Below are 26,750 nucleotides of genomic sequence, written 5' to 3'. Positions count from 1 at the left end.
TATGAGGCCCTCTGAGGTAGCATTCAACTCCTTGGCAATTTAACCCTGGTTCTCCTTCAGCCCCTCTGTCTTGAAGGTCTAGAAACTTGCTTTGTTAGCTCACCCAGCATGGCCCCATTTCTCAGCAGTGAGTTTCTAAACTGAGAAGACTGGTATATATTGAGATGGATGTATATATAATGAGAAAGCTGTCATGAGTGTAAGAATATTCACTGTAAGCCAAACTGCATGGGAAACAAAATATATACAGAAGGTTGCTTGGTAAGGGGGGAATGAAACAAAAGGAGCTATATCTAAACGATAGCAACGCTGTTGAAGTAGGAGCCCTTGCAACAGGAACAGCTTGACAACACTCCTCTATGTTAGGAATGATCTAAGTATTGGAGTTGGACCTCTCGAAACAATTATCTAAGATTTCCTCTCCTCCCTGAAACTGAAAGTCACTCTGTTGTGTCCGAGTCTTTGCAACTCCATGGATAGTCCATGGAATTCTCCAGGCCAGAATACTGGAGTGGGTAGCCTTTCCCTTCTCCAGGGGATCTTCCCAACCCAGGGATGGAACCCAGCTCTCCCACATTGCAGGCAGGTTCTTTACCAGCTGAGCCACAAGGGAAACCCAAGAATACTGAAGTGGGTAGCCTATCTCTTCTCCAGAAGATCTTCCTGACCCAGGAATCGAACTGGGGTCTCCTGCATTACAGGCGGATTCTTTACCAACTGAGCTATCAGGGAAGACCATCTCCTCCCCGGATGGTGCCTATATTTTCTTCTGTGATCCTCCTTTCTGGTCTGCTTCCAGTGAGAACCAAATCTTGTTCTTATGAATACTTTCCTTATAGATATATATTAATATATCTTTATAGATATATATTATTACATTTGAGCAGGTTGCAGTAAAGTCTTGCTTTTTAAGTAGTTATTTGGTCTCATGTTGAGGAAGTGGTTTTTAAGCTTTTTGAATCATAAACTCCTTTAGAATGTTTTGAAAGATAAAGAGTTTCTTTCCAGAAAAAGCCATGTTCACAAATATAAACATACATTATTTCCAGAATTCTAGAAACTCATGCTTCAATTCAAGGTTTAAAATCATTGCTTAAGATAAATTTGCACAGTGCTCTGATCCATTACATATTGACATCGGGTGTAACACTCAGAGTTCCTGGGATCTATGATCCTTATGAATTGGTATCAATTTCACTTCATAAATAAGAAAACTGAAGCTCAAAGAGGTGCAATGACTTGCTCTAGGGCCAGTAAAGGGCAGATTAAGGAATTTATCAATGTCTACAGTAGGTATAAGACTACCTTTTTAAGATTACTCTTTATAAGTGAAAATCGCATCTCAAATTCAAAAAACCAAAAAGGAGGGAGTGGAGAAAGAGGGAAATGGGAAATTTTATAAATTTTGAGCATCTAAAGAGGGTCACATGTTGTTTCTTTTAATCAGTAAAGACTAGATTAAGTTATGATTAGCCCCATTTTATTGAAGAGTAGAAATGACCTGAAGTTAATAACTTGCTCACATTTTCTTAGCTATAAGAAATGGATGGAACTAGAATTTGAACAGGAAGCTGCGTTTCAGAGGCTGTGCTATTATCTGCCCTGTGTTATGTCTGGTCACAGCCTGAGCATTACTGGCTTCATCCGTCTCTACTGGGCATCTCAGAGTGAAGTTGCCAGCAGAGTTGAGGATTACCATCTTGAAGGAATTCTGAACCTTCAAGTTCAAGAGAGTCTGAGTCCAGGGTGACCCTCAAATGATGGGATGTAGGAGATGCATATGCTTTCATTCAGTATTTCAAAAAGATGTGAAATGGTTTATATTTTACTTCAGAAATGGTCCATCTCTGCATTTTCCTTTTGGATTGTGTTACATATTTGATTCAGCAACAAAGACTTCTATTCCTCTAGTAATGAGTAGTGATTAATCACAATCACCTGTCACACTTAATTTAGCATTCAATTCCATGAAAAGATTGTGCACACGCTCCAAGGTGAAATTTACATTTTAATGTTCATAGATAAAGAAGTATAGCAGTATGTGTTACATTTTTTTTCCTACTATGAAAATAATTTTCAGGAATTTAGACTGTTAAATAATCATTCCTTTTGTGAGACTAGCTCTAAAGATACATATAAATTTTGAAATCTATAGTATTACTTAGCAATTTTAGTGCTTTACTTTTTGCAGCCAATCATGGAAGACTTGCTTTTATAGCTTTCTCTGCAGAGTCATCTTAATTATAGGGAAATTCTTTTACAAATGGCTATCCATTTACAGTGCTTCAGCTGGAATCTAACATTGGTTTTATTGGAAATGATGAAAAATTACTCTTCCTGGGACACAGAGTTAAGAATTACGATTGGAAGTGAACTGTGTTCTTTTAGCTTTAGGAAAATTTAAAATATCCTATTATTTCCTTCTAAACAGTTTATCCCAAGAAGGTGTAGTAAAGCATAAACCTTAAAGATTCTAGAAAAGCTTTCAAGGGGAAAGGTATCATACCTTATGTGATTCAATCAACACATTTAACTAATTCATGAGTTTCACCCAACTCACAGCAATAGGGAGCAAGCCTGGATTAGAAGTCCATCTATGGGCTGCCATGGTACCCTTTCAGTCTCACTCTGCTTTAAATATTATTTTCTTCTTCTTCTGTTATCCAAATAGCTCACAGGGCTGGGAGAGTGCTCTAGCCCTAAGAACAGGAACTTCTTTGAGTCTCTGTTCATATTAATAGCATTCATGACACCCTGGCACCACGTTACATATTCACTTGACTATTGTCTTTCTCCTAGAAAGAATAGAAGTTCCATGAGGGTAAAGAATCTGTGGGCTGTAACAGCGTCTGGTACATAGTGCATGTAGGCATGCTAAGTCGCTTCAGTCATGTCCAGCTTTTTTGACTCCAAGGACTATAACTCACCAGGCTTCTTTGTCCAAGGGCTTCTCCAGGCAAGAATACTAGAGTGGATTGCCATACCTTCCTCCAGGAGATCTTCCCGATCCAGAGATCAAACCCTTATCTCCCGTGGCTCCTGCACTGTAGGCAGAGTCTTTATTGCTGAGTCACCAAGGAAGCCCGTGGTATATATAGTAGGATTCAATAAATATCTGATAAAGGAAGTTTTGAATTTAACTTAAATTTCTCACATAGCTCATATTTTATTCTCTAAGATACCATGTTTACTTTACCTAGAATTAAAAAACTAAATCTCTTAATATCTTCTAGGTATAAGATTTCTTAAATAAGAAGTCATAGAAGAAAAAAAAAAGATAAATTCTTCTACACTTAAGTTGTGTTTTGATGACAAATGGAATACTAACTAATGGAATATTCTTCAGCCTTTAAAAAGAAGGAGATTTTGACACATGCTACAACATAGATGAACCTTGAAGATACTGTGCTAAGTGAAAATAGGTCAAGCACAACAAGACAAATATTGTATGGTTTTACTGTATGAGGTACATAGTCAAACCCATAGAGATAGAAAGTAGAATGACTTTTGCCAGAGGCCGGTAGAAGTGGAGGATAGAAAGTAATTGTTTAATAGATATGGAGTTACAGTTTGAGAAGATGAAAAACATTCTGGAAATGAATTGCAATAACAGTTGAACAACAGCTCCCTAGTGGCTCAGTGGTAAAGAACCCGCCTGTCAATGCAGGAGACACAGGTTTGATCCCTGCATGGGGAGGATCCCCTGGAGAAGGTAATGGCAACCCACTCCAGTATTCATATCTTAAACTGATGTGCAATTTCCCAGAGCAAGTGTCTATCATATGATATATATCAATGATATCTTTCAGAGGAGTATAGGGGCTTCACCCAATTCCCAGTATTGTATATTTTAAGCTGGGTGGTGGGCATGTGGATGTCTTATTATTCTTTAAAACATAAATATTTACTCTGCATACTTGTACTTCACACAGACTATTTATTAACAATTAAATAAATGAAATTAATGACAATATGCAGTACCCAAAGCATAGAGCTTAACTATCTTTCATCCATTTTGGTCCAAAAATTTTGTTAAAAATTTTATGTCTCTCTCCTTGCTAGGTTCTTATGCTTTCTTTTTTTTTTTCAATTTACAAAAAAACATACAGAGCTTAAAAAAGTAATTTTATTCAACTTAAAGATCTCAACTTTTATTTTGTCCATTAAAAAAACTGAGCCCCCTGGAAGCCAATCTGCCATGAAGAGAATGAAATCCTCCACTGATTTTAAATTGTTATACAATTTCCCCACGTAAGTGTCTATCATATGATAACACAAGAGAGAGAGAAATGGAAGATCATAAATAAATAGAGTATAAAGCTTCAAGTTTCAGGGCATTACTGGGACAGATAACTAAGCAAGCATAACTCTGATATAATAAATTACTTGAACTGCTTAAGAGAGTGGGCTACATAAATCTTCATTTTACTAGAGGAGCTGCAGAATCCAAATGTACCATAAAGAGTAAAAAATCTCTTTTGAGTGCTAACTGAAACTCCACATCAGATCTGAAAAGCCGAGGGCCATTTAGATATATGCCATAAGCTTACATACACAACACCAAGAGCAACCTCTTCCTCTTGGTGTACGAATGTAGCTGTCCATGTGAAAGTAGAGTTATTTGTGTTATGGCTGGATGTGGGAGTGATGGTAAGATGTTAGCAAGAGTGAGAGCCAAGAGTTAAAAAAAAAACATGAAAACTACCAAGAAATGCCCTGTTTAACACTTTATTCTACCAGGGTAAACAAATTATTCTGGGTACACTGACAATGTGACACGTAACTATTTAGTTCATATTCATCATTGTATTTAATACCCAAATAACATCCTTGATAGGTATTACTTTTCCTATTTTATATATGGAGGGAAGGAGGGAAAGAGAGCGAAAGAAACTTCCCAGAGAGACAGTGCAGGTAAATGGGCCTGTTGGAATGCAAACCTAGTTCATCTCACTCAAAGTCCAGTACCTTGGCCATTATACTCTTTATGACTGCCTTAAAATATAGTTTCTAAAAAAGACAGAAAAAATAATTAGTAAGACAAGAATCAATCAGCCAGGTTATTAGCTTTTCCCTCCACTTTAAAGGTTTTTCCTATCTTTTGGGCCATATTTCCACTCATCTACAAGTTCTTTCTAAGATGAACCAAGGAAATAAAATATGAAACCAATCTGTCAATTTATATTTAAGATGTCTTAGGATCCCTCCCCTCCTCTCTTTTGTCTGTCTTTCTCTTCTTTCCTTCCTCCCTTCTTCCTTTCCTTCCTTCTTTTCTTTCTGTCTCAACTGTATTCCTATATCTTTATTTACAACACACATAAAGTGCAGGTGGTATACTGCTGGTCCAGAGTGGGAGCCCTGGGGTAAGAATATCTGGGGACAAATCCAGGGGCAATACTTACAGCTTTGTGCCTTTGGCATTTTACATAACTTCTCTGTGCCTTAATTTCTTTGTAAAATGGGGATAATATCTCATAGTGTGTGACTGTGAGGATTAAATAATATAATGTATCTAAAGCTCTGAGTAGTTTCTGGCACATAATAGGAGCTTAACGTTAGGTATTACTATTAGTAGTAAACGAACATATACACACATACGTATGTATTGCATCAGTTCAGTTCAGTTCAGTTGCTCAGTTTTGTCCAACTCTCTGTGGCCCCATGGACTGCAGCACTCCAGGCTTCCCTGTCCATCACCAACTCCTGAAGCTTGCTCAAACTCATGGCCATTGAGTAGGTGATGCCATCCAATTGCATAGATACTAATAAATGTTAGCTATGACTATGACTGATATACTAATGATATACACAACTATTTATATTATTATAATCATTAATTAAATGTTATATATACAATAACAATTATTGTATGCAATATGGTTATGTCACTAGTATATTAGTTACAGTCATACTGCTGCTGCTGCTAAGTCGCTGCAGTCGTGTCCGACTCTGTGTAACCCCATAGACGGCAGCCCACTAGGCTCCTCTGTCCCTGGGATTCTCCAGGCAAGAATACTGGAGTGGGTTGCCATTTCCTTCTCCAATGCATGAAAGTGAAAAGTGAAAGTGAAGTTGCTCAGTCATGCCCGACTCTTAGTGACCCCATGGACTGCAGCCTACCAGGCTTCTCCGTCCATGGGATTTTCCAGGCAAGAGTACTGGAGTGGGGTGCCATTGCCTTCTCCAAGTTACCATCATAGCTAGCATTTATTATCATTCATATTACTTGTTAGTACTTCAGTTCATTTCAGTTCAGTCGCTCAGTTGTGTCCGACTCTTTGCAACCCCATGAATCGAGCACGCCAGGCCTCTCTGTCCATCACCAACTCCTGGAGTTCACACAAACTCATGTCCATTGAGTCGGTGATGCCATCCAGCCATCTCATCCTCTGTGGTACCATTTTCCTCCTGCCCCCAATCCCTCCCAGCATCAGAGTCTTTCCCAAAGAGTCAACTCTTAGCATGAGGTGGCCCAAGTACTGGAGTTTCAGCTTTAGCATCAGTCCTTCCAATGAACACCCAGGACTGATCTCCTTTAGGATGGACTGGTTGGATCTCCTTACAGTCCAAGGGACTCTCAAGAATCTTCTCCAACACCACAGTTCAAAAGCATAGTATTTATTAGTACTTATACTCTTATGAAAATATACTAACAGTTGAGGATACCACCATCAGTGTACTCAGGCCTTGGAGGAGAAGGCAGGAGCACAGAGACAAGGTCTCTGGGCTGAAAAGGATTAGGAAGACTTTCTGGACGAGGCTTGAACTGGGTATCGAAGTGTGAGTGGGAGTCAGATACACAAAGAAGGCATGTGTGTTGGGGAGTGAGGGTATTTCAGGCAAGAGAGAACGGCATTAGTGAAATTGCACAGCACAAAACAGCAAACTGTACAGGGTGGTCTGAGGGCAGGATATCCGTGTCATGGGGCCAATTACAGTGCAGCAGTCGAAGTGGAGATCAAATTGAGGTGAGTCCACAGGGATGGGGTAGCAAGGAGAAAATGACTCTTTCAAGTAGGCAGGCTGTGAAGAGATTAAGTACTCGTTCTAGGAGTTAGAACCATAGAAAAGACTGAGTCATCATCCAGTATAAAATGTCCACTTGAACTGCGATCCAATTCTTAATTTTTTTTAAATATGTTCCTGATGTTATTTCTGTATAATAGTGGCAATTAGCATTAAAGAAATATTTTTCCAAACAATAATAAATTGTGATAATAATATAAAAGATGATATAGAACTATATGTACATATTCTAGTTATGAAAGTCTATAGCTTCAAAGACAAAAGTTGTAGAAAACATCTGCACCAATTATCCATGCTGCCCTTTTTCTATTAAAAATCACTACACATGAGAATGAGCAAAATCTGTTTCCTCATGACACAAGGAAGCGGGTGGATTTTGTACAAGCATAGTTATATCAGTAATAATTAAAGTAGAAGTTGGGACAAACTCTAAGGAAACAGAATTAAAGAGCATCATCCCTCTTTCTGTCAATCCTGAACTACCAGTAACCTCTTGAATATGCGATGTGCCTTTCCACACACCCATGGGCCTCTCTCTAGAATGTTAGCCCTTCACTCTTTTTGGCCTGATATCTTCTATTTGGCCTTCAAAATTCAGTTGAAAGGTCATTTTCTCTGAGAGGCTTCTCCAATCTTCCAATCTGCTTTTGCTGCATATTCTTTTGGCCTCAGACATAATGCATTCTTTTATCTTAGTACTAGCCACACTGAAGTACAATTATTCTTGAGTTACCAATAAACTATAAAGTTCTTGAAGGCAGGCATTATGGTTCTTTAGATCAGAGACCCCTAATTCCAACTATATTACTTACAGCATATTTGACACCAAATAAATTCTAATAGTTTGTAGATTCACCATCAGACAAGCATAGTTTGAAAAATAAATTTATCACTCTTAGAATAACAAGAGACTTTAAAAAACAGATTCCTTGTTTTTCCACCTCAAAATTATAAATAGATTATGTGGCAAAATGCTCTGAGACACCCAAGATAGGACAGAAATTCCAGACAATATTTCTCAAAGTTGCTGTGGGGAGTATTAAGAATTTTTCCTTTCTTCTGTCCACTGAAGCTCTACTTTGGCTTTCCAATCAGACTACCTTCCATCAATAGTTATGATTTTTCATTATTGTGAAAGGACAACTCTCTCATCCACGAAATAGTCTGTTACAAGCACTGCTGGATTATTTTCTCCACATATGAGCATTAAAAACTAAAAGAGGACTATTCAAGGGATAAATGATTCAAGTGAAAAAAGCCATGGAAAGCTTTGCCATTAATCTTTCAAGAGAACCTCTCTCTGCTTCTCCCAAAGCACATTTTCCATGCTAAGGGAAAAAAATTACTTGAATTTCAAGGCAAAAACAGACAAAATATTGCCAGGAAATAGTTGCAAATCCCACTGGGAGGAAAAGGTCCTTTTATTGAATTGACCAAAAGGTTCATTTGAGATTTTCCGTAACATCTTATGGAAAAATCTGAACAAACTTTTTGGCCAACCCAATACTATAAGAACAGAAGACCACTACAGTGAATTGTGCAATGAAAAAAGCCAGTGCAAAGAGAGGAAATAACTTTTTTAGAGGATCATCCACATTTCTGTACTGTACCTAAGATGTGCTAGAATAGGCTGAGTACATCTAGCAGATGCAGTCTCATCTTCCCACTCCTTTTAGACAAACACAGCTTTATCTGTCACATTAAGGTAGGAATCCTTTAGGGTTGTTTGTCAGTTTTGTTCAGTTCACTTAACTCTGCCAGGTTCTGTGAAACAGTAATAACTGAGACAGTGTTGATGCCTCAGAGAACGAACTCAGAAACAGACACTGCAGTCAGACGTGTGAGTTCAAAGATCTGCACAGGTCCTACCACCAGCTGGTGGGGGCTCTGAGAAAACTGCAAAATATATGAGGTGAGTCTTACATGTGAAACATGTGAAGTGAGTTAACATAGAAGCAACTCTTACACGGTAACATGTGAGGTGAGCCTTACATGATGAGCCGAAATGAGTCCCACTGACTGAAGAGGTGGTGGGCATGGGTCTCTGAGAGGTTGCCCCAAAGACATCATCAGTTGAGAACTTTGTAAGACCTAAAAGGATTCCCAGGGGTTTCCCAGGTGGCGCTAGTGGTAAAGAACAAGCCTACCAATGCAGGAGACGTAAGAAATGCGGGTTCGATCCTGGGTCAGGAAGATCCCCTGGAGGAGGGCATGGCAACCCACTCCAGTATTCTTGCCTAGAGAATTCCATGGACAGAGAAGCCTGGTGGGCCACAGTCCACAGGGTTGCGGAGTCAGACAGAACTGAAGCAACTTAGCACACAGGCAAGCAAAAGGATTCTCAAAGGTGTTGATGAGATGAGCCATCTCTCTTCCTCATTTCAGACGTACCTTAGAAGGTTCTCAGTGTCCTCAAGCCCTGGCAATATGTAGATCATGTTCAGGTTGATCTGATGAAGAGGAAGTAAATAGTACCACTTTCTAGTCTGAGTAAGAAAATCACAAACTAGATTAATGACAACAACAAAGATGCAGGGGAGGGCAGCAGTTTCTGTAGGGGCCATGCTGTAGAGAGGACAGGTACAGCCTAGAACTGGAAGGAAAAAAATCATGGAGTCATAGTGACACACGATATAACCAGAGCAGCAGTACTTCATCCGCTGCTTCATTCTTCAACAAGAGGTGACTCTGCGCCCTCAGTGCGAGCTTACAAGGGGGGCTGACAAGGTAGACAAGACATCAAGCCAGTCCAGTAGCGGGGAGACCAGGCAGTGAACAGGGTCTAATAAAGCAGAGTACATGCTGCCCTGGGTAATCCTGCAGGTGCTAAGAGAAGACCCAAGACGAGCGACTAAACTGGACTTTAGGAGGAGAGAGAGAAAAGTGAGGTCAGAATGAAGAGTTTACCACAGAAGGGGAGGGGAAGGACGAGAGAACTCCAGAGAGAGGGAAGAGCAGGTGAAAGGTCCAAAGGCAAGAAGCGGCGAGTTAGTTCACAATGGGGCAAGGAGCGCCGCGTGCGGGCAAGTGTGCGTGTGAGTGTGATGCATGTGAGTGGTGTGCGTGTGTATGATGTGTGTGAGTGGTGTGTGTGTGTGGTGTGTGCATATGGTGTGGTGTGTGTATGATGTATATCATGTATATGTTTTGTGGGGTGTGTGGGGTGTGTGTATGTATGTGTGTGGTGGCAGCAGAGATGAAAGCTGAAGCTGGATCAGTAGCTCCTGCAGCACACACGCGACAGAGGCAGATTGTGCTTTAGAAGATGCTTCTAGCTGCAGGGTGGAGAACAGGCTGGAGGGGACCAGGCAAGGCCCCGGGCGCGGTTAGGAATTTAAGTAATCTGAAAACAAGCATTTAGAAATCATCAAGATTGATTCTGAAGTCCATCTGGAAGAATAAATGAAAGGGAACAAGCATGACTCCTTCTAAGCCCTCCACCCTCTATTCTAGTCAAGACACAAAGTCCATTGTAAAATAAAACTACTGTAATTAAAATAGACTGATAAAAGTGCTGAAGTGGTATAGACAGATGAATGGAATAAAAAGTCAAGAAATAGCCTAAGTATAAATGGGAATTAGGTTATTCTTAAGATGGCAAGTAGCATCCTTTTAAAAAATAATTAGAAAAAATAATAAAAATAATTAGGCTTTCACCATATCTAACAACAAAATAGATTCTAGGTAAAGATTTAAAAATAGGTACAGAATTAAAAAAGGTAAAAATAATTACTAAGCAATTCACAAAAGAAGAAAAGCAAACACTAAATAAACAAAGATACCAATTTTTACCTAGCAGATTGGCAGTGATTTAAAAAGCTCATAATATCCACAGACAGTGAGATTACAGTAGGGAAATAAAGATGCTTCTACTCCACTGGTGAGAATATACAAAATTGATATGTCCTTTCTGGAAGATGATTTAACAGTATAAAACAGATGCTTGAAAATATACCATTTTACCTAGACACTCTATTCCTAGGAATTTATCTGAAGGAAATAATTGAATAACCACACAAACGTGTATATAATGGTGGCAATTGCAACATTTTGAATAATAAAGATATGTTGCTGTTTAGTGTCTAAGTCATGTCTGACTCCTGCAACCCTATGGACTATAGCCCGCCAGGCTCCTCTGTCTGTAGGGTTCTCCAAGCAAGAATACTGAAGCGGATTGCCCTTCCCTTCTCCAGGGGAGCTTCCCAACCCAGGGATCGAACCCGTGTCTCCTGCATTGCAGGTGGATTATTTACCACTGAGCTATCAGGGAAGCCAGTAAAGATATTAATGACCACTAAAATGTGATGAGAGAGACAATGAATTCTGTAAAGGTTAAGAATTATTTTAATGACATGAAAAAAATGACATTCGTAATATATTGGCAATAAGCAAGGTTGTGGTACTGTGTGGATATTACAATTCTATTATATATTTGTACATAATATATACAGTCGTGTCTGACTCTTTGGGACCCCGTGGACTGTAGTCCACCAGGCTCCTCCGTCCATGGGATTCTCCAGGCAAGAATACCAGAGTGGGTTGCCATTTCCTTCTCCAGGGGATCTTCCCAAACCAGGGCTCGAACCCGGGTCATCTGCATTGCAGGCAGATGCTTTAACCGCTGAGCTACCAGGGAAGCCCCTATTATACATTTGTACATAGAAAGGAGAAATTTACATAGACTCACCAACAGTTGCTTTCTCTGGTTTTGGGATTATGGTTGGTTTCTGTTTTTGTCTTAGGTGTTTTATGAAATTTTCTTGCCAAGAGTATATATTACTTTTATTATCATGAAAAGTACAAACTCTATGTCCCTTTGCAAAGAAGTGTCAAGAACAGCGCTGAGAGTGGAGTCAATAACTCAAGAGGAGAGCAAGTGCCTGCATCACATTCCAAGCCATTGACAAGTGCCAGCTAGATGGTGCTTCCTCTCTGGATTCAAGGAGAAACACTGACACAGAACAACTCTTTCTACACCGAACCTCAAAAGAAGAATGAAAATCCTTGTCACGAAAACCAGCAGCGTTACTGAATAAATTACAACATATTTTGCACTTCAATTGCATAGATAATGTAGACACTCAAACCGCAGTTTCAGAAGCAATCCCCACATCGTGTCTGCCCATTTATCAAACCATGTCAAATACCATAGTCAGTACAACTTAGCTTTGAGGAACATGCTTTTTTCTGGTGTGGGACTACGTCCCATTCATAGGAATCCTCACATTACTCTGTCTTTTCACTTATGAAACAATAAGAAGCTGTTTCATGTACTCTAACTTTACATATCAAGCACTAATATGGTAGATATCTTTTTCATAATAATCTAAGACTGAAATCAATAAATACCACCTTACTTTTGTAACACAATATTCTTTTGTACACATAATCTAAAGCCTCCAACAAACCATGCTCAGTGGAGAAGCAGGCATTTTTACTATTATTATTATTTCTATATATATAGAAAAAACTTACTATAAGAGTTTATTTTCCCAAGGGTTTCTCAGTCAATCAGCCACAATTCAGCTTCACACCCAGTATTGCTTTCATAGTGGCATTTTTTTTTTTTTGGCTGTGCCCCATGGCATGTGAGATCTTAGCTCCCCAACCAGGGATTGAATCTATGCTGCCAGCAATAGAAGAGTGGAGTCTAAACCACTGGACTGCCAGGGAAGTCTGAGGTGTATAACTTTTTTCAGCTTCAAATACGAATGACTGTTTTACAATGAGAAATACTGGAGTTGACCAATTTTCTTTTTCTGCCTTCTATATAATATAGAATTGAATACTTATGGAGATGTCAAATTCAGTCTTCTCGTCATATTGACAAAGAAACTAAAGCCCAGGGAGACCAAGCAACTCTTCTCACATCTCAAGGGTCATTAGCAGGATGGGAGCCAGACCTCAGTCCCCCTTCTCTATTTTAAGTACTCACTGTGCTGCAGAGAGAGCCTGAGCACCCTACAGCCATCGCCACGTACAGACTGCGCCACACACACTGGGTCCCACAATAAGCCTGTGAGGAATGATGCTGATGCTGGTTAATATCATTCTCATTGCATAAAGGGGTAATTGTCACTTGGAGAATTCAAGTGACTGTGAAACACTTTTAGCCACAAAGCCCAAGGCTTTATACCAAGGCCAGAACTTTCTCCCTCTGAAATCAAGACTGGGATATGCTTTTTCTAGTTAACTCTCAATTTGAAGGAATCCACTGCTGAAAAAGTTTTGGAAACTTAAATTTATATAGCAATCTGATAAAAACACTCACACACTGTAAGACAGTTATTTCCCAAGGAAGAATATCTTTTAGATCATATATCTTCTCAAAGCATCAGCTTTCTACAGAGAAATTAAAAATTGAAGTCAGAGAATAATGAAAGCTTACCCCTGTTTAGTTTAGCAAGAAATTCAAGAGGGCTCTGATCCAGGTTAACCTTTGTATCATTAATTTCAGGAAGCTCACAGCTTAAATGGAAATCATCAATGTAAGCTTCTAGGGCTTCAGAGGCAGAAGAATATGGCTTTTCTTTGTATTGGATGGAACCATCAACATTAAAAGCGATGCTGTTGAGGACTAAAGATGCTGGAACAGAAGATTCAGAAGTGCTAAAGTGATGTTTCTTAACTGACTTTGCCATTGCTTTCTCAAATGGGCTGCAAGGTCCATTCATTTTCCAAAAATCTCTAGACATAAAAAAAGGTGTACATGATTTCAGTTAATACAGGAATGGGTGATAATACTCACAGGATCCTTGCTAATCTTTGTATCCTACATATTTGCTTTTTTACAAATGAAATTATTTTTTATTCCTCTTTATGTTTTATGAATAGTACACTCTCAAGCAATGTTTGTTGACTGACAGTTTCACTGCCATGGCCACAAGTGTGAACTGGACTTTATAAACATGAGGAACTAAGAATTGAAGCCTTGTTAGGTAAAGCACGAAACAGAGGGCTTGCCTTCCTGTGTTTTTAGTTTTCCTCAACTGTGTAAGTAGTTCTGGAATCTTGAGATAAATTTATTCACCACATGAAGACACGACAAGCCTTCAGAATCATGAGTCTTCATTCCATACACTTGTTCCCACCACACGGATGAGGCAGGGAAAGCACATGTGAAGAAAAGAAGACAACCACAGTGGGCCCTGGCGCAACAGTGATGGCAGAGACCAGGGGACAAGAGGACGTGAGTGCAGACAGGAGTAGGATTTAGTGTGGGCACTGGGCCCTGTGACCTTGTCACTCTGACCTCAGTGCAAGAGTTTAGCAGCTATGGACCTCTTTATTATCATCTTGCACGAACCACTTACTCTCTACAATAACTACTAAAAACAGGCATTGCAGTACCCTCATTTTCAAAATAAGATTAGAGTAACACATGCAGAATACGTATCTTGTTCAAAGCTAAAGGGAAACAACAGCCAAGGTTAATAACCAAGGTTGAACCTCAGCAGTCAGATTCCCAGGTCGAACTTAACCACTGCACTTGACTACCAGACCATTGCCCCACATGTGCCGAAACGGCCTGTGTAACCTGTAATGTAACTTGTAATCTCTAAATGTCAGCCACATCTAATGTGCCAGCAAGGACTACCAAGGTTGGGTGCCTAAATTCTGAGGTCTCTTATTTCTCTCAAATGCTTAGAGAGTAGTCACTGGTGTGTGCAAGGGGAAATGCCATGTATTTGATAATAATATATACATAAGTGTCAAAGAGAGAGTACTCACTTTTTGAGTCTTTGAAATTCAAGTGGATATGCTGAATTTTCAGAATGTTACATTATATGACATCATAGTACTTACAATTTTCACCTGTGGAATGTTTTTCTAGTTTCTTCTAATGTAATGGAGTTAAATAGAAGCCTTTGACAACCAGAATAAAACTATGGATCATCTTCCCACAAAAATGCACATTAATAAATACAAACACAATGGGTTCTAGGGTTCCAGAAGCTCAGGCATGCCCCCTGCCCCCATGAATTCTAAATTAAGAACTTCCATCTAAAGAAAGTGATTGGTGGGGAAAGAAACAGAGGGAAGGAAGGACAGCTAGGAAAAGAATGATCAGAAGATCCTTACCAGGACTGGAACAAACTAACCTGATACTACACATTCTTGGAGATACAATGATAAAAAATCTTTTGGCTTTAAAGGCCCAGCTTAAAATGCTCTGTCTTTGTAAACCACGGTCATGGTCATCTTCCTCCTTCACCTTCTCCTCTGGATTGAAACAAAGTGAAAATGTTAATCGTTCAGTCATGTCTGACTCTTTGTGACCCCATGGACTATAGCCCACGCGGCTCCTCTGTCCATGGGATTCTCCAGGCAAGAATACTGGAGTGTGTTGCCCTTCCCTTCTCCAGGGGATCTTCGCAACTCAAGAGATAAAACCGGTGTCTTCCACATCGCAGGCAGGTTCTTTACCATCTGAGCCATTAGGGAAGCCCCTCCCCTGGATTTGTCAGTATCAGGGGACTTTCTAGGTGGCGCTAGAGGTAAAGAACCCGCCTGAAATGCTAGACAGCATATTAAAAAGCAGAGACATTACTTTGCCAACAAAGGTCCATCTAGTCAAGGGTATGGTTTTTCCAGTAGTCATGTTTGGATGTGAGAGTTGGACTATAAAGAAAGCTGAGTGTTGAAGAATTGATGCTTCTGAACTGTGGTGTTGGAGAAGACTCTTGAGAGTCCCTTGGACTGCAAGGAGATACAACCAGTCCATCCTAAAGGAGAGCAGTCCTGAGTGTTCATTGGAAGGACTGATGTTGAAGCTGAAACTCCAATACTTTGGCCACCTGATGTGAAGAACTGACTCATTTGAAAAGACCTTGATGCTGGGAAAGATTGAAGGCAGGAGGAGAAGGGGACGACAGAGGGTAAGATGGCTGGATGGCATCACCGACTCAATGGACATGAGTTTGGGTAAACTCCAGGAGTTGGTGATGGACAGGGAGGTCTGGCGTGCTGTGGTCCATGGGGTTGCAAAGAGTTGGACACGACTGAACGACTGAACTGAACTGAAATGCAAGAGACTTTAGAGATGTGGGTTTGATCACTGGGTGGGAAACATCACCTGGAGAAGGAAATGGCAACCCACTCCAGTATCCTTACCTGGAGAATCCCATGGATAGAGAGAGGAGCCTAGTGGGCTACAATCCTTGGGGTTGCAAAAAGTTGGACACAACTGTAGTGACTTAGCACACAGCCCAATTATTTACCATTATAGACAATGGGCTTCAGAAGGAGATGAGGGCTAATCTCGGTTCTATCCTTTATGAGTTTATGCCTCCATCCTTTCCCTCGGATATCATTTTAAATTTTAAATTCTGCTTAATAACACTTAGCCCATGCGGTGGCTTTTTTTGATCTTCTGCTGTTTTGTACCAGGACGGCCACATCAGGGGTAACATGTTGAAATAATTTCAAAACAACTGGAAAAAGTTGCTGCCCTTCACTTGCATCCATACCCCTCAGTGTGCCTTCTTGCTACTCCAGCTCTAACCCTCTACTCCAAGAAGCCCTCAGACCTTTCCATGATCCAGCAACTGAAGGGGTACTGCCTCGCCCTCCAGGACTCTGCTCCAGGCTATGGTTCATGCCCAATCTATTTGGTTAGTGTCTGGACATAACAGAGTGCTACATGTTTTGAATTTGACCTCTGAGAAGCTGTTTTTCCTTTCCTCATCCTTGGTGCTTGGCCTCTCCACTCTCATATGCATTGTGGTTTGACTTACATGATAGCTGGGTGTCTTCTTCCTTCTCTAAGGTTAAGCAAAATAAGGAATGGGTGGTAACCCCGGTTTTCCAGCCCGTGGCAGTTGCTCGATAGGTGATTGTTGAACTTAATTTCAGTCAAAATGTTCCTTTCACTATAAAGCATTCCTGTGTGATTACTGCAGTTGTGAAAATGCTCTGAAAGATGGAGTCCTTTGGTTTATTAGTAGCTACTGAGATGCAACAAAACAGGTGAATAGAATAATATATTTAAATCAAGGATTTAATGAGAGAAGGTCTAAAATGCACCAAAAGCAAGAACTTAATGAGAGAGTTGGTGAGATTGTTACCCATGCTGGGGTCACTTATGGCAGCTCCTTCGCACCAGACTGTTCAATATGTACTAACAGTTCAAAATCCAGTTCCAACTAGACATTTAAAGCCTTTTTTTGTATCATGTAATTTCATGAATAACACTGTAAAGGAAAGTTGATAACTAAGTATTTCTAAAATAAGATAAGGAAAACTCAATGTATAAAATATGTTAATGACCCTAATAACTGAACACTATAAATATGAGTTTATTTTGTGACTTTGCTTTTACAATATACATGGCAATGCACAAATTCATTCTCTTAGTTTCTCATCATTATAGACTCATAGAAGTTAAGCAAAGAAAGGGATGATCATTCTTGTTTAAAAAGCAAGAATACCATATGCAATAATTAAGAAAAAAGAATCAATACATTTCCTAACCATAAATCAAAGAAAATGCAGATTGTTCAGATATTTCACATGGCAATGTCATGTTTGAATTTGGCCTGTCTTGATTCTCTGATAGTATTTTAAAATGTATTCAATCCATAAAATCCTCAGAGTGCATCCATCTACCACCAGGCAACTGATTCTAAAAAATAGAGAAGATTACGCATAAGAGGAGTAAAAAAAGTCATCAGCTCTGTCTCCCTTATCATTTTAGGTTAGATTAGACAATGGCACCCCACTCCAGCACTCTTGCCTGGAAAATCTCACGGACAGAGGAGCCTGGTGGGCTGCCGTCTATGGGGTCGCACAGAGTCGGACACGACTGAAGCGACTTAGCAGCAGCAGACTCAGTCAAAGCAGTGAATCCCTGAAGCCAGAGCAGAGAGAAAGGACCAGAGATTTGCATAAAGTTCAGTTTCCCTCTCTCATTAGCTCAATTAAACACACCATTATTGATCGCCAATGTGCAAGGGGACACACTTAGCACTGGATAGGGATGCAGTGATGGGCTAGATGTTCTCTCCCTCACAAGGAGCTTGAAGTCCAGCAGGAAGGATAAAAGCAGCATATAAATGAGTATCACCCAAGGAAGGGCACGTTCAATGCCATCAAGTGCCCACAAGGGCAGCTGGAACACAGAGAAGAGAGAAATGACTTCTGTCTGGTGGAACAGGGGTAAGTTTCCTTTCAGACACAGTAGTTAAAACTAGGACTTACAAAAGAGGTAGGTTTCAGGCCCATGGAAATGAGGAAAAATGGATATGTTAAGAAGAAAGAATAACAAAGTCAAAAGACATCGAAATAGAAAAACCACATACATAACTTAGATGGAGAGGTAGATCCAAATTTCTTGTGTTGTCAGATGGTGACAGAAAAGGCTGGAGATACTGTATCCCACACTGTATGGAGCAAAGTGGTGAGTTTTAGGGTTAGGTATTACATTAATTTTAAAGAAAAGGAACATTGAGCCTTAGAAAGCTTTTGGAGAGCTCTCAGGGAATACTTCTGATACATCTTCATTTGGGCTTCCCTTGTGGCTCAGCTGGTAAAGAATCTGCCTGCAATTCGGGAGACCTGGCTTTGATCCCTGGCTTGGGAAGATCCCCTGGAGAAGGGAAAGGTTACCCACTCCAGTATTCTGGCCTGGAGAATTCCATGGGCTGTATAGACCATGGGGTCACAAAGAGTCGGACACGACTGAGTGACTTTCACTTCACTTTCACAGGGAATACATGTAGTGAGTGAGAGATCTGAGACTGAAAGCTTCAGAGCTCATATTCTTTCTATCACATCCCAGCATTTCCTCATCGAATGTTTTTCCCCCAACATCTGAGTGAAACCAGTATAGACTCTCCTGGCCACTCCTTTCCTGCACCCCATCGTGCTCAGCTTCACATCCAAGTGAGAGTACCCCATCCCACCTGTGCAGCACCCAGAAACTGGTACCCCAGTTTATGTCATTCACAGACTGATGCTTTTACAGGTCTGCTTGGGTCCTCTAGCCAATGAGATATCTCAATGGTCAGAGTCCACCTATTGATCTCAGGATGATGAGGGAGAAAAGAAGCAACAGGGCAGAAATATGCCTTAATTTTGTGGGGTTCCTCCAGGAAACTAAGTAATCCAAAAGCACATTTTACGAGAGATATTATCATATCAGTTGTCAGTCTTCTTCAGAGGAAATTTTGAGCTCTCAAAGAGCAAGCCATGAACACGCTATGTTTTGGAATATGAATTTTAGCAAAAGATTGAGTGATGCAACTTCAGTTTTCTCAGTAGAAGGAAGCTAATGGAGATACCTCAAACATTATTTTAATTGCCAGGCAGTATGACAATATCCTTCACTGAAGGATAGTTTACACAAACTGTCACTTAGATCATAGGCTGATCTTAACCACTGAGAAAGAATTCAAGAAGAAACCAATGTTTGAAACACATAGGGCATTACATATTAAAGATACTCTCTTTAACATTTGTCTGCTAGCAACTTGGTGCACAGTATATAATGGATACCAACATATACTGGTGTGCCCGCTGGGTCTTGCAGTTTTGGGTATGTAATATTTTACAGTAACATATTTTTAAAAAATCTTTCATTTATTAATTTTTCTGGCCTTGCTACATGACACTTGGGATCTTAGTTCCCTGACCAGGGATGGAAACTTGTGCCCTGTGTAGTGGAAGCTCAGAGTCTTAAGCACTACACAGCCAGGAAGTCCCAGAGTAATGGCTTATCACAGTACTGTATAAAACTCTTCTACAAACCCAACTGGCAATCCCCTATGCACCTGAGGATTAAATGCCTCCCTCAAATGCCGCCTCCTCCTCCTCATTTATTCAACAAACATCTAATGTAAATATAGGAAAGTGATACAGAGCAGAGGTCAGGAGTCAGGCTTGGGTACCACATGGACTAGTTTCAAAATCAGCTGCATAACTTTGAACAAAATACTTAACTTCTCTGTCCCTACACTTCCTCATCTCTAAAATATGGTCGTAATACCTGACTCACAGCACTGTTACAGTGATTACAGGGGACAGTATGGGTGATGCTTAGAACAATGCCTAATTCCATGGAAAGTGCTCAGGAAACATACTTAGCAATTTTTACTTTTATCGCTGCCTAGTGTATGTTCGCATATATTACCTACATGTGTTAGATCCTCCGGCCACTCCTGCTAGAACATTCATTTCCCATTGGGATGCATATTTTGTGGTTTTGTTGGATTCCACCTTTCCAGACAGAGTGGTGTAGCAACTCTGGAGTATTAAGCACCATAAAAAGAAACATAGAATTTCACTCAATATATCCATTAATCTCCTTAAATTCACAGCCCATAAATGAAAGGATTATCCTAAAGCAGGATTGATACTTAACTCATTTCACATTCTAGAATCTTCTGTAGAGCCCAGGAAAGTCAGAGGCTGGAGGAGAGGTATCAGCAAAATTTAAATTATTTCCTAAATCTAAAGCTTTAAGCACTATTGTGTTCTGCTCTAGGGACTGTTTTTCTTCCTACGTCATTTAGCTCCCTCCACCAAACATTTTCCATTTCTATTTCCAAATCAGAATGCTCACAATTATTGTTCTTTTTAAAAAGCATGGATATGAGCTCTTCAGCAAAAATAGCTGCCACAAGACTTTAAAAGATGTTATTCACTTTAATACACCATGACTAATTGGGGGAAAAACAGCAAACAAGCATTAGGATTGTGTCCGTAGGCCTGTAACCATTCCCTGGCTCTCCGAGTTAAGCAGAATTCTATAATACTGGGTAATGAACAAAAAAATTCCTTTGCTTGGTAGAAACCTCTATGGACACAATTTTAAGGAGGAGGAAGGAAAGCTTTTACTCACTCTTTCTAAAGTAAATAATATCATCCATCACTTCTGAATACTATGTTTTTTAAAGAAAAAGTATTAGAATCAGGACAGAAGCACATGGAGCTACCCAGATCCATTTCCCACTACAATGTGCATTGTATTTTAAGAGTTTTATAGCAAAGGTTGTGGTATCTGGAACTGACTGTGGTAAAAATTAAAATACTAAGAAGCAAAAGGAGTTTTTGGTAGCATGTTCAAACTGAATGGAAGAGAAGTATTTCATTTGTGGGGAAAGGTGAAAATTTTTATTAATGAAAAGTCAAATGATATGAAGCAAGTCTTTATTTCACTACTCAAATATGCAAGTCCTGAAGTAGGGGCTCTGGAGGAAATCAGGGAAACACAGGAGAGAGTTCTTTGCCTTCTTGAATATCATGAAGCAGATATTCATAGCAGAAGAGAGAAAACACGAGTTTGAAAATTAACTGACATTGGGCAGGTAGTGTTGGGTTGTCAATGAGTAAAGTCAACAGTAAGTGGAGACTTTGCACAGCTGGGCTTCCCAAGGTGGTGTAGTGGTTAAGAATTCACCTGCCAATGCAGGAGACATGGGATTGATCCCTGGGTAGGGAAGATCCCCTGGAGAGGGAAAAAGCAACCCACTCCAGTATACATGCCTGGAAAATTCCATGAAGAAAGAAGCCTGGTGGACTACGGTCCATGGGGTCACAGAGTTGGAAACGACTGAGCGACTAATACTTTACTTTGCACAGTGGATGCTGGGAAAGCGTCTCACCTATGAGCTGGGGTCCATGTCCGCATGCTCTCCGGGTGCTCTCCCTCTCTGGGACCAGAGCTGATTTGACTCACCGGAAGTCTTACTTTTCTTCTTAGAATGTGATGGAAGATTTCCACTCCACTGACACTTTTTAATTAATTTTTTAATTGGAGTATAGTTGCTTTACAATGTTGTGTTGGTTTCTGCTGTATAGCAAAGTGAATCAGTTATATGTATACCTATATCCTCTCTTTTTTTGGGTTTCTTTCCCATTTAGGTCACCACACAGCATTAAGTAGAGTTCCCTGTGCTATCCAGTAGGTTCTCACTAGTTAATATGTAGCAGTGTATATATACATCAATCCCAATCTCCCAATTCATCCCACTCCACTTCCAGCCCAACCCCAGCCCCCAGCATCCATACATCTATTCTCTTTGTCTGTGAGGGGGAGATACGCTTTATAAATCGAGACGGTGATACCTAAGTGCCAAGAAGAGAAGCTGAATTTGCTTTGGGAACATGGCAGCACAACAATGATGTGATGCACAAAAAGTCAACTGTGTTACACAGGATGGAGAAGAGGGGGAGTGTGGCGGTCGCCGGGCATTTGGCAGGTGACGAGAGTGGTAGATGATGATGTGTGTGCCGTAATGATGCAATGAAAATGGAAAGAGACTCATAAAATATTATTTTATATTGGCATATACTTGATTAACAATGTTGTGTTAGTTTCAGGTATACAGCAAATCGATTCAGTTATACATACATATGTACATATTCTTTTTCAAATTCTTTTCCCATTTAGGTTATTACAGAATACTGAGCAGAATTCCCTGTGCTGTACAGTAGGGCCTTATTGATTATCTATTTTACATATAGCAGTGTGTACATGTCAATTATAAACTCCCATTCTATCCCTCCCCCCTTGCACCTTAACCATAGGTTCATTCAGAAAGAGATGTTTTGAAGGCAGATTTTGAAAGTAATGGACTGGATTAGTCCCCAGGTATAAACAAGAGGGAAAACTTAAATATTTTAAGTCTGGGAGGCTAGTGCCACTAAAGCAATGGTGAAAATTAGAAAAAGCATTCTCTCAGGAATAAAGGAAAAAATCTAATTTAATCATGTTGTTTTTTTACATCCTTACCTTATTTCATATCAATTTAAAGTATTGTAAGCAGGATGATGGAGAAAACATGGGATGCTTAAGTCTCCCATCATCAGGATTTAACAAATGCTTACATGTTGTCAAACTTGCATCAGATATTTTTAAATAAAGTGTTGCAAATACAGCTACAGTCCCACATCTCCATCTCATTTTCCTCCCTTCTCCCCGAGAGGCAACCACTGCCCTCAGTGAGTGTTGTTATCCTTTGGCTTTGGAGGTTTTTATGCTTTTCCTATAATTGTATGTTTCTATAATATATAGTATTGCTTTGTGTGCCTAAAATATCACATAAAATCATTCTGCATATTTCTTTGCAACTTGAATTTTTTCTCACTATTATGCCTTGAACATGTATTCCTGCTGATACAATTAGTCTTGGTTTACTGATATATCATAGTGGAAGGAAAATAAATACACTGTAGGTCAGGTGAGACACTGGACTTGTAAGCGTTGATTCAAAGCCTATAATACTACAGGCAATAATTGAATGATGAATATGGATTTGTTTTCCAGGCTAGGGGGAGGCATCCACTAGATTTAGTCCTTTGGTGCAATGGTCCCATACTTCATTTATCTTTGAAAGCCCCATAACACTAATCATGATGTAACACTCAACAAATGTTTGTTAAATGAATAAATGGATGAATAAACATCTTTTTTTTGCTACAGGACATGTAATGCTTAGCTTGGAAACTAGCAACCACATGCAAAATCTGAACTTTAAGTGAATTGTATTTGCCAACACAGTATTTTTTAAACAGAAGCAACATTTTATCCTTTGGAGGGTGGACAGAATGAAAAGCACAATCACAGAAAGTTAACCAAACTGATCAGGGACCACAGCCTTGTCAAACTCAATGAAACTAAGAGCCATAATGTGTAGGACCACCCAAGATGGATGGGTCATGGTGGGGAGTTCTGACAAAATGTAGTCCACTGGAGAAAGGAATGGCAATCTACTTCACTATTCTTGCCTTGAGAACCCTACGAACAGTATGAAAAGGCAAAAAGATAGGACACTGAAAGATGAACTCCCCAGCTCAGTAGGTGCCCAATATGCCAGAAGAGAAGAGTGGAGAAATAACTCAAGAAAGAATGAAGAGACAGAGCCAAAGCAAAAACAACACCCAGCTGTGGATGTGACTGGTGATGGAAGTAAAGTTTGATGCTATAAAGAGCAATATTGCACAGGAACCTGGAATGTTAGGTCCATGAATCAAGGCAAATTGGAAGTGGTCGAACAGGAGATGGCAAGAGTGAACAATGACATTTTAGGAATCAGCGAACTAAAATGTACTGGAAAGGGTGAATTTAATTCAGATGACCATTATATCTACTACTGTGGGCAAGAATCCCTTAGAAGAAATGGAGTAGCCCTCAGTGTCAACAAGAGAGTCTGAAATGTAGTACTTGGGTGCAATCTCAAAAATGACAGAATGATCTGTTTGTTTTCAAGGCAAACCATTCAATATCACAGTAATCCAAGTCTATGCCCCAACCAGTAATGCTGAAGAAGCTGAAGTTGAACGGTTCTATGAAGACCTATAAGACCTTCTAAAACTAACACCCCAAAATATGTCCTTTTCATCATAGAGGACTTGAATACAAAAGTAGGAAGTCAAGAGATACCTGGAGTAACGGGCAAATTTGGCCTTGGAGTACAAAATGAAGCAAGGCAAAGCCTAACAAAGTTTTGCCAAGACAACGTGCTGGTCATAGCAAACACCCAATTCCAACAACACAAGAGACGACTCTACACATGGATATCACCAGATGGTCAACACCGAAATCAGACTGATTATATTCTTTGCAGCCAAAGATGGAGAAACTCTCTACAGTCAGCAAAAACAAGACCGGGAGCTGACTGTGGCTCAGACCATGAACTCCTTATTGCCAAATTCAGATTTAAATTGAAGAAAGTAGAGAAAACCACTAGACCATTCAGGTATGACCTAAATCAAATCCCTTATGATTAAACAGTGGAAGTGACAAATAGAGTCAAGGGATTAGATCTGATAGACAGAGTGCCTGAAGAACTATGGACGAAGGTTCGTGACATTGTACAGGAGGCAGGGATCAAGACCATCCCCAAGAAAAAGAAATGCAAAAAGGCAAAATAGTTGTCTGAAGAGGCCTTACAAATAGCTGAGGAAAGAAGAGAAGCAAAAGGCAAAGGAAAGATATACCTATCTGAATACGAAGTTCCAAAGAATAGCAGGGAGAGATAAGAAAGCCTTCCTCAGTGATCAATGCAACGAAATAGAGGAAAACAATAGAATGGAAAAGACTAGAGATGTCTTCAAGAAAATTAGAGACACCAAGGGAAGATTTCATGCAAAGATGGACACAATAAAGGACAGAAATTGTATGGACCTAAAAGAAGCAGAAGATACTAAGAAGAGGTGGCAACAATACACAGAAGAACTATACAAAAAAGATGTTAATAAACCAAATAACCATGATGGTGTGATCATTCACCTAGAGCCTGACATCCTGGAATGTGAAGTCAAGTGGGCCTTAGAAAGCATCACTACAAAGCTAGTGGAGGTGATGGAATTCCACTTAAGCTATTTCAAATCCTAAAAGATGATGCTGTTAAAGTTCTGCACTGAATATGCCAGCAAATTTTGAAAACTCATCAGTGGCCACAGCACTGGAAAAGGTCAGTTTTCATTCCAATCCCAAAGAAGGGCAATGCCAAAGAATGTTCAACTACTGCACAATTGCACTCATCTCACATGCTTAGCAAAATAATGCTCAAAATTTTCCAAGCCAGGCTTCAACAGTACATGAACCGTGAACTTCCAGATGTTCAAGCTGGATTTAGAAAACACAGAGGAACCAGAGATCAAATTGCCAACACCCGCTGGATCATCAAAAAAGCAAGAGAATTCCAGAAAAACATCTATTTCTATTTTGTTGATTACACCAAAGCCTTTGACTCTGTAGATCACAACAAATTGGAAAATTCTTAAAGAGGTGGGAATACCAGACTCACCTGACCTGCCTCCTGAGAAATCTGTATGCAGGTTAAGAAGCAACAGTAGGAACTGGACATGGAACAACAGACTGGTTCCAAATTGGGAAAGGAGTATGTCAAGGCTATATATTGTCACCCTGGTTATTTAACTTATACATCATGCGAAATGCTGGGCTGGATGAAGCACAAGCTGGAGTCAAGATTGCCGGGAGAAATATCAATAACCTCAGATATGCAGATGATATCATCTTTAAGGAAGAAAGTGAAGAGTAACTGAAGAGCCTCTTGATGAAAGAGGAGAGTGATAAAGCTGGCTTAAAACTCAATATTCAAAAAATGAAGATCATGGCATTGGTCCCATCACTTCATGGCAAATAGATGGGGAAACAATGGAAACAGTGACAGACTTTATTTTCTTAGGCTCTAAAATCACTGCAGATGGTGACTGCAGCCATGAAATTCAAAGACACTTGCTCCTTGGAAGAAAAGCTATGACAAACCTAGATAGCATATTAAAAAGCAGAGACATTACTTTACCAACAAAGTTCCATCTAGTTAAGGCTATGGTTTTTCCAGTAGTCATGTATGGATGTGAGAGTTGGACTATAAAGAAAGCTGAATGCCGAAGAATTGATGCTGTTGAACCATGGTGTTGGAGAAGACTCTTGAGAGTCCCTTGGACTGCAAGGAGATCCAACCAGTCCATCCTAAAGGAAATCAGTCCTGAACATTCATTGGAAGGACTGATGTTGAAGCTGAAACGCCAATATTTTGGCCACCTGACGTGAAGAACTGACTTATTTGAAAAGACCCTGATGCTGGGAAAGACTGAAGGCAGGAGGAGAAGGGGACGACAGAGAATGAGATAGTTGGATGGCATCATGGACTTGATGGACATGAGTTTGATCAAGCTCTGGGAGTTGGTGATGGACAGGGAATTCTGGCATGCTGCAGTCCATGGGGTTGCAAATAGATATAACTGAGCGACTG

At 40.0% G+C, this 26,750-nt stretch overlaps 1 protein-coding gene and 1 non-coding gene across 11 annotated transcripts in view; both read right to left on the bottom strand.

Moving 5' to 3' along the window:
* GRIP1 (glutamate receptor interacting protein 1) overlaps positions 1-26,750 on the bottom strand; it is a 502,117-nt gene that overhangs the window by 257,465 nt on the left and 217,902 nt on the right. For 4 of the 10 annotated variants that reach the window (XM_070789343.1, XM_070789344.1, XM_070789347.1 and 1 more), the window contains exon 1: positions 13,415-15,642. The exons of the other annotated variants lie outside the window; for them this stretch is intronic. In XM_070789343.1, the coding sequence (XP_070645444.1) occupies positions 13,415-13,721 (307 nt within the window). In that variant the 5' untranslated portion in view covers positions 13,722-15,642. Of the gene's footprint in view, positions 1-13,414; positions 15,643-26,750 lie in introns of those variants that run through there. 10 annotated transcript variants of the gene reach the window in all.
* TRNAC-GCA (transfer RNA cysteine (anticodon GCA)) lies at positions 11,591-11,662 on the bottom strand. The gene has a single exon. It is a non-coding gene; the product is annotated as a tRNA-Cys (tRNA).

The sequence above is a fragment of the Bos indicus genome, chromosome 5, assembly GCF_029378745.1.
Source record: "Bos indicus isolate NIAB-ARS_2022 breed Sahiwal x Tharparkar chromosome 5, NIAB-ARS_B.indTharparkar_mat_pri_1.0, whole genome shotgun sequence".
NCBI lineage: Eukaryota > Metazoa > Chordata > Mammalia > Artiodactyla > Bovidae > Bos > Bos indicus.
This window is presented reverse-complemented; position numbering and strand designations above follow the sequence as displayed.